The sequence below is a fragment of the Arabidopsis lyrata genome, assembly GCF_000004255.2.
Source record: "Arabidopsis lyrata subsp. lyrata unplaced genomic scaffold ARALYscaffold_3, whole genome shotgun sequence".
NCBI lineage: Eukaryota > Viridiplantae > Streptophyta > Magnoliopsida > Brassicales > Brassicaceae > Arabidopsis > Arabidopsis lyrata.
The window spans coordinates 3,486,681-3,500,065 of NW_003302553.1; the positions used below are offsets into that span (position 1 = coordinate 3,486,681).

Genomic DNA, 13,385 nt, shown 5'->3' on the forward strand with positions numbered 1-13,385 from the left:
ATTCTGATAAAAACTGGCGTTTGACCAATCATAGAGATACGTAGCATGAATATTTGCATACCTATTTCCAATGGATCCCAACTTATAGAGACCAACTTGAACAAACAACACACAACTTTTCTTGTAATAAATATGAATCACGAAAACGCAAATTTTTTTCCACCATTACTTTTACCATTTTTTTTACACATGAAACAAATTAGAAAACGGAAAGACTTAAAAGATTAATAAAAAAGGGAAATCACACACCCGAGAGATGAGAAAATGAAAAGCAAAACAGGGAAACTATTTACAGACACCATTTACGTGCGTTGTTGCATAGGTAGAGATAAAACTTATTTGGTGAAGCCTCCTTCTTTAGTGTTAACTTAGATCTTCTTTCTAACTTGGACGGAGGCTAACGAATACTATAAACCACACCCACTTTACCCCGGCCCAAAACCGACCCGACCTGCACTGATTTTTGCTTTTCTTTTTATCACGAGAGCAATGCTAAATGCAACATATCCACTTACAGTTGCGACTCATCTTGCTTGCGAGTTGTCGTGGGTGTATATGGAGACGAATGAGTCAGCAGCTCCAGCTGCTAGCAGAACCTGGTACGGATGAAATGTGAGGCAACTCACTGAACCAATCTTTTGTGCCATGAAAGACGGGTAGTAGCGGATTCTCCCTAGTTGTTCCCCTTGAAGGCTGAACACTTTAATGAGCTGTTTTGCAGATCCGCTCGCGATTATTGGAGCGTGTCTGTGAACAGCTAAAGCCGTGAGTGAACCCCTGTGTGCATCAATTGTCAGGTATGTGTCCCTTGTTGTTCTAAGGTCAAGAAACTGTATGTCACCGGCCTGCGATGCACTCACCACCTGAAGAAAAATAAGAGTAGATATTGGCCCCAGGAAAGCGACAAAGAATTGAGAAACTCTTAAGAATTAGAAACCAAACCACGACAAAATTATTCAAACCCGAACCGATAAATGCTAAAATTGTGTTTCAGTTACTTTTTTATCCAAAAGCGAATAATATTGAAAAACAGAATGCCCAAGCCTAGTAAAAAAGGTATGAAAGCTGACAGTTCATGGATCAGTTTTGGTTTGCAACCTTTGCGGGATCAAGTCCAGGTTGAAAACTGAGTCCAACCACCCTTTCAACTTTCTGATGAGGCCGAGTCGCGCAGACAAGCCTTCAATAGAAGAAATGATATTAAGTGATGTATTCAAAAATATTTTGGTGTTGTCATTTTAGATTATTTTGAGGAGTTCTGTTCAAGAATGAACAATAAACCAACTTACGGTTCAGGTGACCGAACATCATAGAGTCTCAAAGATCCATCGGCAAAACCAGCAGCAAGTTGGCCTCCGTGTACTTGAGAAGCGGACTACAAAGATAACATAAAGTAAGCAAAATTCACATGTTTTGTATTTCAAAAATGTTTTGATCAAGGAAAAGCATGATAACCATGAACTTACAATACAACAAAAAGAACTATAAGACGATAGCTTATGTATATTATTTCTTCGATTCATCAAACCCATTTAATAGATCATAATAGATTGGCAGCAAATCATGACATCCTAGACCATTTCTATGTTGTTAAGCAGAAGGTTGTTCATGCAGACTTACAAGTGCTGTAACTCCACACTCTGATTCAGAGGGAATAGATCTGACAAGCTGTTCTTTCTCCAGGTCCCAAAGTGTGACTGTTGACACCTCCCCAGAAGCATACTGTTAAATACCAGTTATCCGTAAATAACATAAACCAAGTTTTGTAACTTGGAAAACAAAGAAGAAACATCATAGCATGATTGAAGAAATCACAAACCAGGTAACCGGACTGTTGTTGCCAGTCCACAACAGCGTTCAAGTCACGTGCACCGGGCTTGTGACCCTGGATTGAAGAAAACCCAGTAACAAGCTTTTGTTTACCCTTAGTTGCATAGTTTTTCCATATCCGGACCGACCCATCGCCTACCCAAATTCAAAAAGCATGTGTAAGACATAAATATCATTACTAAACACCCATATACAATCAACTTGCAAACATTTGAAGACTTGGTGGAAAGAGTTGTGAACATTACATGACGCAACAAGTAGCTGAGAGTCGTCAAGTTCATTGACGAGGCAAAGCTTTGAAATTCCTTTGTCAGGAAAATCATGATTGTCAAAGCCATTGAGAAGAGTTGCTTCCTCATAGTTCCACACTCTGAGAGCAAAATAAAGTGAAATACTTAGTGCAGGTAAGGCTTCTCAATAAAAAAAGGTCACAAGATAGAACAGCAAAGTTTAAGAGAAGTTTCAAAGGGAAGCTTTTTCTAAATGACTAAACTAAACAGAGAGACCTAATCCAATAGATTGGGAACTAGCCTGTATTTTTCCTAACAAAGGGTTAACCTGAATGCAAGAAGTTGATCTTACATTCAATTTTTTAGATGCTCTGATAAAACTCGCATACCTGATCCGTTCATTCTCGTCTGCAGCAACTACAATAGGAGAGAATGGGTGAAGGAGTGCTGTCTTTGTTCCCGTTTCAAACCTCGTATCCCAGTTGGCAATAGGATTATTGTTGAGCTTGCTAATAGCTGGTCAAGGTAAAATGTAGGAAGTCAATTCAGGGGACTAGTATAGGTATAGAACAAATCAGAGATAACAGACAAAACTATTTACAGGAGTGCTGGCATTTTGCAATATGCTCAAGTGCGAATTTTTCTTTCTCTTCTCTTTTGGCTGCAATCTCTTGACTAGCATCCGCACCACCAAGAAGCGGTTTAGAAAAGTGGCCACAACTCCAGCTGTAGATAGTTGATAGTGGAAGCAAACTCCGTTCAGATCCACTGACGCCTAAAAGCGGATCAGCCAACCCTGAGTCGGGTGAACTCAATAGATGAGGCCTGAACTCTAATGAACAAACTCTCCTCAGTCCACTTAGATAGTTTGTTCTAGGGGGGCTGACCGGGGGAGTCCTAAAACTTAAGGGCAGATTACCTGTCGTCAACAACAGTGTAAGATTAAAAGTCACTAGCATTTCAATAGTGAACAGCATTCTCAAATTATGCAAAACTTTGAAAAATTCCGCATCAAGTGATGATCATAAAACACTCCATAAACAGCTACCTGCATGCATATCAAACCATGAGGATGAACGAGCTAGGCCAGCAAGTGGAGTGTGAGATGTCGTTGCAGCTTCCCCTGGTCGGCCAGTGGGCTTCGAGGGTTTCGCAACAACCTGTTCGATTCCAATAATAGAAAGCACACGCCGTCCGAGACTTGCAATACGTGGAGATGGATCTTTAGCTAATGCAAACATAGCTCGAACGCACTGCGAATAAACAGCGTTGTCCAACAGTCTTGGCTGATGGACCGCTCCATTGCTGACACTGTCATGCATCATTCCAGAATCAGAATGTAATGAAGAATCATCAGATAATGGAGATCCTTGCATCAGCCCAGAAGAGCCAAGAGGGCTGCTTGAGATCCTAGACTCACGAGCCACTGGTTGGCTATCCGTGCTAGCTCTAGTCAGAGGACTCATGTGTAAAGAAACAATTGTTGCACTCCCAGGATCATGGAATTTAGCTATTGAAGGGAGAGAAGTAAGCAAAGAACTTGACTGAGGCTTCCAATAGGAAGCTGCGGCTAACTTAAGGTGCTGTTTGTGGCCAAAGGCAAAACGTGCAAGAGCTGTAAAGACATGAACAACAGAGTGACTTGGGGATCAAAAAGGAAAAATTAAAAGTACGCAAGCTACGCTTCAAGATGTATATGCAGAATGAACAAAGACAAACATTTGGAAATGCACAAAACTCTATATAAACTCTCTAAACGAGGGACAATATGATTTCAAGATTGTATTGAGTTAAAATGCCATTCTCTAAAACACGCATCAAATAAATTTGAATTTATAAGTAAACTGGAATCATAAAATTGGGTAAGTGATAAATCAAGAAATAGATTGTAGAGATGATTTACTTAAAAATAATCTCATTAGGTTAGAAATTTTTTACTTTTGATGTTAAATGACTCTGATGCTAATTAGGAACCCATAGTTCCACGATCATGAATTTTCAAGAGTTGCATGCTTTGCGTACCTACGGCAACCTCTGCTCGGACAAGTGGACTCCCATCTGAAACTACATCTAAGAGACTTTTAATGATAGCGTCTTCGGCTCTAATCTTTTCATCATCATCAAATTCATCCTCCACCACACTTTTATTAGAGTCAAACCCAATATCAAGCAAGGTACCCAGGGCAAAAACAGCAGCAGCCCTTACCTGCAAGAGAATGTTACGGTCAGAAATTACACTGCTACATGAAGGACATTATACAGAAATCTGAGCTTCACCTCAGGTTGGGGCTCGGAAAGCAGAGGTGCCAACTTTTCAAAAGCATTAGCCTCCCTGCCCATTATTTGGGCCTCCATAAAATCTTCCCATAACTTTCCAAGACAAAGACAAAGCCATTGTAGAAACAATGGTTCAGGCTGTGGATCACTTGGTCTGGATGCTTCAAGGTGTCCCAGACAAACACCAATTAAATTAGCTTCAAGACATGCTTCCTGGCCTCGTCGATGTCCATCAACAATGACAGCCAGAACAAAAGCAGCCATAGCTCGTTGTTCTGGAAATGCACCCGAGCTATCTAGAAATCGTATGAAATATGTATGCCCCCCATCCTTCACAAGATCAATTTGACATGACTGAAAACAAAAGAGACCAGTCAATGTTGCACTAAATCCTAGAATGAAACGAGAACACTTATGCATCTTGAAAGTGTGACGGCCATAGGTAAGCAACTTGATCCGATGTCCAAGGATATGATATTAAAAAATGCAGAGAAATATTAGGTGGTAAATATATGCCATTCAGAATTCATGTCAGGAAAATACACAAATTGTTTTTCCATCAAGGTCCACACTCAATAAACAACAGATGCACACTAAGACGATAGCCACAGAAAGAAATAGCACAAATTTTTAGAATAACAAACAGAGGCATGACAAACCACCATCTTCCCCCAAAAAATAGCTCATGGAACATCAGATATTTACCTTATCAAGTGCAAGAATCTTTGTCCATATGAAAACCAGAATCTGTCTTAGCTCATTCGTTGTTGTTTGCAGAAGCTTCAGCACATATGGGAATATTCCAACAGACAAGGCCTAGAAGAATGTTCACTTCACATGTAAAGACATACACATGATAACAAGGAGAAACTATGTGTAAGCCAAAGGGAGAGAGAAATCCAAATTTAAAGAAGTATACCAGATCCACAGCCCATGAACCCATATCAAGAAATCTTCCAAGAAGTACAAGAGCACGAAACCGATGGCACTGGCTAAGTAACACCTGAAACAAAACAAGATTCCATAAATACACTAAAATGGCAATATGCAAACAAATCTATGATAGAACGTCCTGAAGGAAGCTAAAGAATGTTCCTAAGCCATATCCCCACAAAACCAAGAGTGAGAAAATGACAAATGAATATGAATCTCTCTCTCTCTCTCTCTCTCTCTCTCTCTCTCTCTCTCAGCATAAAGGGAAATGAGTACAGAAATCTAGGCACCTGAAGAACAATGGGTAACTGCTCCGGTGGCTTCTTATGCTCAGATCCATGATCAAGCCACACCTCAAAAGCTGTCAATTGCTCAGTGAAAAACGGACTTGGCTAGAAAAAGGATAGGAACAAGTATTATTAGCAAGACAAGCGCCTGTCTTATAAAATTGCAGGAAACTATACAAAACATACCTGGAATTCTACGGTTGGGTCCAGAACAAGTTGGGGAAGGTGAGAAAGACAGATTTCAGCAGCCATGTCCCATGCATCCCTGAAAAACATGCAACAGCTAGCTGAGTCAAAATCTAGACACATAACATTTTATATAACAGAAGCATAGGGTTATTGTTGAATACCACATATGATGTTGATGCGTAGGAGGCAGCATAGGGTGAGATATTGGATTACAGTTTGCGGACCGCATTATTCTCTCAGCAAGTAAGAAATTCCGGAAAAGGCTAGCGACCAACAAGTCCTGTCTGAATAATCTCTGGAAAAGTTCTGCAGAGTAAAACTAACATTCATGAGGAACACAGAAAAGAAGTCAACTTAAAGATGTTTGGCAGAAAGTTTGGAGAAATACCATGAGGAAGCACATTCCATGCAATTGTATCCGTCACTGCTGTAAAAATCCAGTTCAACTCCCCTAACAATGTCTTACGGTCATTTTGCCGGCCTGGAATCCGGTCAATAAGTGATTCATCGATGATTTCTTTCAGAAGCGAACGCCTGCAGAACCTGCAATGGAAATTCTCTTGTGAAAAAGCAAGCTAAACTGAACTGCATCGTTCTAATCAACCGCATTCAACATAAAATAGTGATATGTTTAATGGAAAAAGGTTAAAAAGAAGTCCAGAGTTGAAACTGCACAGACTCAATCAGGATGATATCATGAATCTTTTGGTATCACAAGAAATACTTAGCCAGGACAGAAAGAATTATTGCAAACCATACATCAGCAAACTTTCATATGCAAAGTAACTTGGCAGCTAAAGGTAATTATCAGTCCTGAATATCTCACAACTCTCATGATATGCTGTTTTACCACCCCAAAAAACTAAAACTTATGCATAAGGTCTTCTAACTAAAACACTATGATCCATCTTTGGTCTCATCAGAAATACGTGCCAAAAAGCTTTGATCTTGCCTCCTGATGAAGCGAGAACATGCTAGCTAAGATTTTATAAACTTAGCTAGACTGAACTTAAACTACATTTTGTAGGAAGAAAACATGACATATGAGTACGCAAAAGAAAAGCCAGAGATGGAAAGAGGATTTACCATTTCAACGCCATTTTAATGGGCGTTGTGAGGCAAGACGTAAAAACATCAGCTGGAAACTCAACGCTCTGTGGAAGTGTCTCATGTACATCACAAGCAGCAAGCAGAATGCAGTCCCTTGAGGATCCAGAGGAACCAGAAGAACCCATATCATGAAGCTGGCGTAAAGAGTAAATGAATTTTATCAACTTATGGAACGACAATTGCAGACTCAAGTCCTAAACTCGACAGGAAGATGTGTTATATGACTGAATTGGTTGTTTCCTTTACCTCAGCAAAGGCATTAAGAATCATCCTAGCAGCAGAGCAGTCAAAAACATAGATGGAGGGTGTCTTCAGCCAGGAATCAAGCTCACTGATTGGCAAGGGAATGTACTGTGTATAACTCTGCTCAAACACATGATCAATCAGCACGTGTTAACAGACGAGAAGGAACAAGAACATGGTAGAAAAAACGCTTGTAAAAAACAGACCTTGTTGAATACCCAAATTTCACCATTAGCTGTAGGCTTTGGCACACCATGCCCATTATAATGGAATAGAACTCTCTCGGTCTTTGCATATTTCCGACAAGTCAAGCACAGCTTCCTCACCTCATCTACTGTCGGATCTAGCTGAACCTTATAGCGGGCCTGAGAAAAATCGTAAAAGAAATAAGAAAAGCGTAACTTAACAAAACAACAATGAAAGGGTGCAGGGAAATAAAGTGTCACCCTTGGTTGCCATCTCTCATACTGAGTACTCAAATTTTTTCCAATTGTCTCAAGAGCTTTAGGCGGTGCCATGGAAAATGGATCTGCCATCAGAGAAAAAAAAAAAAAAAAAGAAGAGAGATATAATTGACTGTCGCGACAAAGAAAAGGGATAAACACACAAAAGAAAGAGTGTAAAAGGATTGAGTAGGCCAAAGGTTCAACCTATCCATGCCTCGATTCTAGCACATGGAGATATCTTTATTACATCCGGCGGATCAACAGTAATATTCAAACACAAAACTAAAGCTACACATCCTGTTTTCATCTGCAAAGAAGAAGAATAAAAGTCAACAAAGAATATGAGACTCGCAAGAATTCCCTAGCAATCAGATCCAGTAAATGTCTGATTTAGCTTCCGACGAGAAATAGAATTGTTTCTGAAGAGATACTGAGATTGAAATGAAACGAAAACATGTATCTTTAAGGTTCGTCTCCACAATAAAAACGGTAACATAACCAACATCACCCAGCATATTAGGGAACAATAGCAGATTGTATAATGAATTCTAGATAATGCAGTTGTTCTATGTGCCTCTTTCATCGTCAGTTGCACTAAACAAGCTAGTCTTAACATACTTGCAGCTAACAACAATGTTGGATTGAAAACTTACTCGTTCTTTAAGCCGCCATTTGGGGACCAATGCGATCTCAGAAGTCCCCAAGGGCGCAGAAGCCTCGGATGCGTCGTGTCTAAGCTCGCAGAGCACAATAGTCTGAGGCAAGTATGCCATGCTGGTAGCGGTGGCGGCTCCCTCCGTTGTACCATTCCCGTAGCTACTACTGCTCTTAGCCTCAGAATCCTTCCTCCGTGAATCACCGTCATCGTGACTAGAAACACAGTCTTCGTCGTAACGGTGATTGGAGACCAAAGAAACAGAAGATTGCGAGAACCGAGACACCATTAAGTCTCCTAATGCCATCCAAATCGGAGAACACACCCCGAATTAACACCACCCCGAAATCACGCAAATCAAATCCTCAGCCCTAGCTTTTTTGTTTGGATTGGGCGAGAAACGAAAATAAAATAGAAGCGAAGACGGAGAAATCCAGATCAATCAACAAAGCCGCTGCACCAGCGGCGCAAGAGCGGAGAATCCAGCTCGAAAAACCCTCCCAGATGAGACAGCGGAAACCCTAAGAATCAGGAGAAGAGGAGGATGAAGAACGATGATGATGGCTACGACGGCGATTGATGTGGAAGCGGCGGCGAATTAACAGTGGTGATGGTGGCGGCAGAAGAGAGAAAAGGCAAAGGAGAAAGTGAGGATGCGAAATTTGGGATTTTGTCAAAGAGAGAGACAAAGGGAAAGTCTTCAATGCATTTGCGTTCTCTTTCTTTCCACTTCTCTTTCATTCTTTTTCTCCTTTCCGTTTTTAGTTTTACCCTCTTCAGATGAAAAATCCACTCTAATTAATTACTAACTTTAATGCTATGTTATTTAATAATTAATACTATAAGATTAAGGTATACTCAATCTAAAATTTGAAATTTATGTTTAAATGTGGAAACTGAAATTTTGTATGCATCATTGAGAAAAATTTCAAAGAACACCACCATCAACGGATAGACTAAAATGCAACTTAAAACTTGTTCTAATCACGATATAAATCCAAAATTTTAAAATATTTATTTAAGGAAAATAAAAAACTCTAAAAATCAAATTTTATCATGGTCTCTTATTGTGATTGTAATTACGAAATATATTTTTTTTAACGACACAATTTTATTTTTGTAACCTCTGCGATTCTGTACAACGGGTACATGAAGAGATCATCATGGCACACGCTTCATAAATCTATTTGTCCATTCGAATTTCCCTCATTAATCATATATATATCAATTTTGTACTACAAAGTTTAAATTAGTGTAATCTAAACTCCAACGGTTTTTTACTCTTAAATTGCGATGTTTGGTCTTCTAAAACCGCTAACAACATCATTAACACATGGAATTTATCTAGGGTTTATTGTAGTAGGTAACAAAAAAAGAAACTATTTTGAGTTTTAAATCTGGTGTAGGAAAAAAAGATTGGGTTTAAATTCCATGTTAATCAAAACTTCAGGTGCGGTTTTGCAATTATTCCATTATATAATCAATTATGGACACAAACATCAAGCCAACAGTTTGTTTGTCTGAATAACATTATCAAAGGCCAGATCTAAAGTCAGCAGAAAAAGATCACACCTCTTTTTCTCTCTCTGACTTCGGAATCTCGAATCGAGAAAACACGAAGATTCGATGATGAGAAAGACCCTGAGCATACTTGAAGAACTTATATTCGTGCTGACGAGTCTAGTCTCCGCGATCACGACAGCTCTCCGGACGTCGCCTTCCTACTCCGACGCAACTACCATCACCTCGCCTTTGATGACCAACCGCTTTGCCCCACAGGTTTATCATTGAAATTGTACTCAAAACTCAAACTTCGGATTGTTATATGTATATATTTGTGCAATACCATTCAGGATAGTTAGCAGCAGACTTTTTTATTAATAGGTTCTATCAAGTGTAGTATATACACTGTACACTTAGTTGCATAACTTGCGTCTATGATATATTTGGGTAAACCGTAAACACCAATTGAAAGATTGTAATTGTACTTTTTGCATCGTCTTATTTATATACACGTACAAGGGTGGACGATCATGAGAGATCGGGTAAATATAGTAAATCACATCTTGGACATGGCGTGATCCATCACATCCACGAGGAAATCTACAAAATACAAGATTTGAAAGAACATAAATCATGGGAAAAAAAAAACAGAATGACAAAAAAAAAAAAAAACCAATATGTTAAGTTGTTAACTAAAAGAGCTAACCAGCGTCGAAGAGGGTGAAACAGAGAGGAGGAGTGATTCTGAACACGTTCCCATAGAATCCACCTTTCCCCACCAACACTCCCATTTCTTGATACCAAAAGATTCGTATTAAACATTATCTTATATCCATAAGTATAGGATGAGTGATCATTTTTCTCAGTTTTTTTTTTTGGGTTTAGAGAAATAGTAACCTAATCTACTATGGCTTTAGCCTTTAGCTGGTTTATAATGTTTAAATTTGAAGAAATATATAAAGTTTGGTAACCAGATTATCGGATTTTTTGTTTTGGAGTCTGATCGGTTAGGTCTAGGATTGAACACAACTAACCTTTCATTTGATCCATTAAATGAAGGGTCTCAGTTTTAGCAGGAGTTTTTAAGTCACGGTCTTTGACAAACTCAACTCCTAGCATCAATCCTCTTCCTCTCACGTCTCCAATGACTAAACACATTAGAGAAAAAGATATATAAGATATTCATTAAATATATATTTTTAAAAAACTGTGTTTAATTTGGACAAAGAAAGAACTCACGTTCATGTTTGTTTTTGAGTAGCGTAAGTCTACGTTTGAGATGTGAGCCAACGAGGTTAGCATTCTCTTGGAGCTTCTCTTCGTTAATGACTCTTAGTACTGCATGTCCTGCGGCCGTGCACATTGGGTTTCCGCCGAAAGTATTAAAGTAATTCCGGCGGCTTAAAACGCCGGCGATCTCCGGTGTCGTCACAACCGCTCCAAGTGGTATACCGTTCCCGATCCCCTGTAAACTCAGTTTAGAATTGATGGTGATGATGATGCATAAATCATGATAGTGAATGATAACGATGAACCTTGGCCATGGTGACGATGTCAGGGATAACACCATGGGATTGAAACCCCCAGAAATGGGTACCGGTACGAGCGAAACCGGATTGGACTTCATCGGCGATGCAAACTCCTCCGGCTTTCCTCACGATGTTATACACCGCCGGTAAGTATCCCGGAGCAAGCTCTACTATTCCTCCAACTCCCTGTTACAGCATATAGACTACATTACATAATTGTCCATTATCATAATCATACACATTTTGGAAAAAAATACAAATTAATCTCGCCTGGATTGATTCGCCAATGAAACCGGCGACTTGACCGGAAGTTCCGAATTGGATAAGGTCATGTACATCACTTGCGTACTTTCCACCGTCGGATCCAAATATTCCTCTGTATGGATCTGGATTTATGGCGTGATGAACTCCACTCTGTTACAAAGTTGATGCCTTATCAAACCCTTTAGAATTATAAATCTAATAGATTCAAACGTCCTATTGAACTTTGCTTCCATTATAACCATTTTAATTTTGTTTGGTCAACACAACTTAACTGTTTTACTCATCTATTTTGATCTTAAAAAAAAAATCAATTATGCTATATCAGATCATGTGGATTGAAAGGGAAAAGAACCTGAACGACGTTAAATTTCCAGTTGGACTGAGCAGTGGCTCCCATAGTAGCAGCTGCGTTTCCATGATAAGAGTTCCTAAGCGAAACGATGTCGTTACATCCTGTATACAGTCTAGCCATCATCATCGCAAGCTCATTCGCCTCCGTACCCGAATTCGTGAAAAACACCACCTACATAATAAACACAGGGACATTTGACTTGCCGGTCAAGTCATCAAATAATCCTAATACAAAAATACCTTTATTTATTACACAATTCAAAAAGGAGATATATAAATTTTTTTGTTTTACCTTGAGATCTCCGGGAAGAGTGGAGACGAGAGCTTCAGCGAAATCGGAGATGGTGTGGTTAAGGTAAAGCGTGGTGGAGTGTTGAATAAGCTTTAACTGTTTGATGACGGAGTTAACTACTTCCGGGTGGCTATGGCCGCAGGAAACCGTAGCTATTCCTCCGAAGGCATCTAAATATCGCCGTCCATTCTCGTCAAACACATACTGCCTCTTTCCCTCCACAATGTTTAACTGTTGTCGTCATCAACAGTAAAAAAGAAAACAGAGTAACTAAACGTTGTCGTACTACGATCGAAAACAAAAACAGTGTCGTTTTAAAGAGGGGAAATGAACAAGCGGTGTCGTTTTACGGCTGTGTTGTAGAAGTGAAACAGAGCTGGGCTGAGGAACTCTCGCCGTTTTGCGATGATCTCTGCCGTGGATGGACCGTCGTAAGGCGGCGGAGAATAACTGAACGGGGGCATTTTCGGAATTTTTGTTTCGGTCTCGCAAACGGAGGTTGTTCTCTGAGCTACTGTCTGAGAGAAGCCATGACGCTGAAGAAGATGATTGTTCCGTTTCAGTAGTGAATTAATAGCCGTTAACCTCCGCATCTTTTCACCGCCGTTAAAACGTCGCCGGAGATCTGTGAGAGATAGAGAGAGAAGAAATAGAGTGTATGAATTTATGGCATACTTGTTCTACAAAAAGGCTTAGCTGATTTATATTAGCAAAATTAAATTATTATCAGCTGAAGCTAGCGTGTCCGTTGTTTTGGGATAGTCTAAAAAAATTAATCATCCTAGTTTAATATCAAAATACGTACTTATCTTAACTAAGTTAAATAAGAGATTCACTAAAATACATGAAAAATATACTTAAAAACTCCACATATTAAGTAAATTTTCTAATCATAGATAAGATGAGCAAGTAATAAGCACATTAACCAAACCATAGTGTCACGCTATTCTTATAATTTTCCTTACTTTGATTGACGTAATTAACTTGTTTAATTTTGGCGTAATTAACTTGTAGGATAGTGATAGTCTAATACACGATTCTATTAGCTAGAACAGATTTTTATTGGGATCAAAATTATATAAACAAAAATAAGCATTCAAAATATATTTTGTAAGCGACTATTTTTATAATTAAAAATCCAAATTTATAAAGATTTACATGGCTTAAATGACTGTTTTATGGGTTTGGGTTCAATTTAGAAAGATCAAGTATATTTTTAGTTAGAGAATGTTTTATACGCTTTCTT

The 13,385-nt window shown here is 39.1% G+C and overlaps 2 protein-coding genes across 3 annotated transcripts; both read right to left on the minus strand.

Annotated features, from left to right (window-relative positions):
• Positions 1–116: 116 nt before the first annotated feature.
• On the minus strand, positions 117–8,981 carry LOC9320766 (regulatory-associated protein of TOR 1). The gene is made up of 23 exons (XM_002884654.2): positions 8,199–8,981; positions 7,750–7,852; positions 7,546–7,628; positions 7,306–7,464; positions 7,103–7,219; positions 6,833–6,990; positions 6,135–6,289; positions 5,908–6,052; positions 5,744–5,822; positions 5,561–5,662; positions 5,257–5,340; positions 5,043–5,153; positions 4,338–4,691; positions 4,083–4,266; positions 3,109–3,675; positions 2,662–2,979; positions 2,450–2,576; positions 2,076–2,200; positions 1,820–1,965; positions 1,621–1,722; positions 1,290–1,375; positions 1,099–1,180; positions 117–863 (listed from the first exon to the last, which is right to left on the minus strand). The coding sequence occupies exons 1-23, from the start codon at positions 8,505–8,507 to the stop codon at positions 525–527; spliced, it is 4,035 nt and encodes a 1,344-aa protein (XP_002884700.1). The 5' UTR covers positions 8,508–8,981; the 3' UTR covers positions 117–524.
• Positions 8,982–10,003: 1,022 nt separating this feature from the next.
• On the minus strand, positions 10,004–12,884 carry LOC9318653 (alanine--glyoxylate aminotransferase 2 homolog 3, mitochondrial). Of its 2 annotated transcripts, XM_021032421.1 has the most exons (10): positions 12,490–12,884; positions 12,140–12,370; positions 11,849–12,019; positions 11,503–11,646; positions 11,239–11,418; positions 10,943–11,168; positions 10,738–10,851; positions 10,410–10,496; positions 10,232–10,303; positions 10,004–10,108 (listed from the first exon to the last, which is right to left on the minus strand). In XM_021032421.1, exons 1-9 carry the CDS (start codon positions 12,730–12,732, stop codon positions 10,260–10,262), a joined length of 1,440 nt encoding a protein of 479 aa, XP_020888080.1. In that variant the 5' UTR covers positions 12,733–12,884; the 3' UTR covers positions 10,004–10,108; positions 10,232–10,259. The 2 variants fall into 2 exon arrangements, with proteins under 2 accessions (XP_020888080.1, XP_002884701.1); XM_002884655.2 differs by lacking the exon at positions 10,004–10,108 and having other exon boundaries at positions 10,117–10,303.
• Positions 12,885–13,385: the final 501 nt, after the last annotated feature.

What these genes read in the sequence shown, in the direction of transcription:
- LOC9318653 (XM_021032421.1), bottom strand. Translation starts at nt 12,732, where the DNA reads ATGCGGAGGTTAACGGCTATTAATTCACTACTGAAACGGAACAATCAT. An exon ending in TCATTGGCGAATCAATCCAG is followed by an intron (nt 11,419 to 11,502) that starts GCGAGATTAATT and finishes ATGCTGTAACAG; the next exon opens with GGAGTTGGAGGAATAGTAGA. An exon ending in ACTCAAAAACAAACATGAAC is followed by an intron (nt 10,852 to 10,942) that starts GTGAGTTCTTTC and finishes TAATGTGTTTAG; the next exon opens with TCATTGGAGACGTGAGAGGA.
- LOC9320766 (XM_002884654.2), bottom strand. Translation starts at nt 8,507, where the DNA reads ATGGCATTAGGAGACTTAATGGTGTCTCGGTTCTCGCAATCTTCTGTT. An exon ending in ATTAAAATGGCGTTGAAATG is followed by an intron (nt 6,290 to 6,832) that starts GTAAATCCTCTT and finishes TTTCCATTGCAG; the next exon opens with GTTCTGCAGGCGTTCGCTTC. An exon ending in TCAGCTACTTGTTGCGTCAT is followed by an intron (nt 1,966 to 2,075) that starts GTAATGTTCACA and finishes GAATTTGGGTAG; the next exon opens with GCGATGGGTCGGTCCGGATA.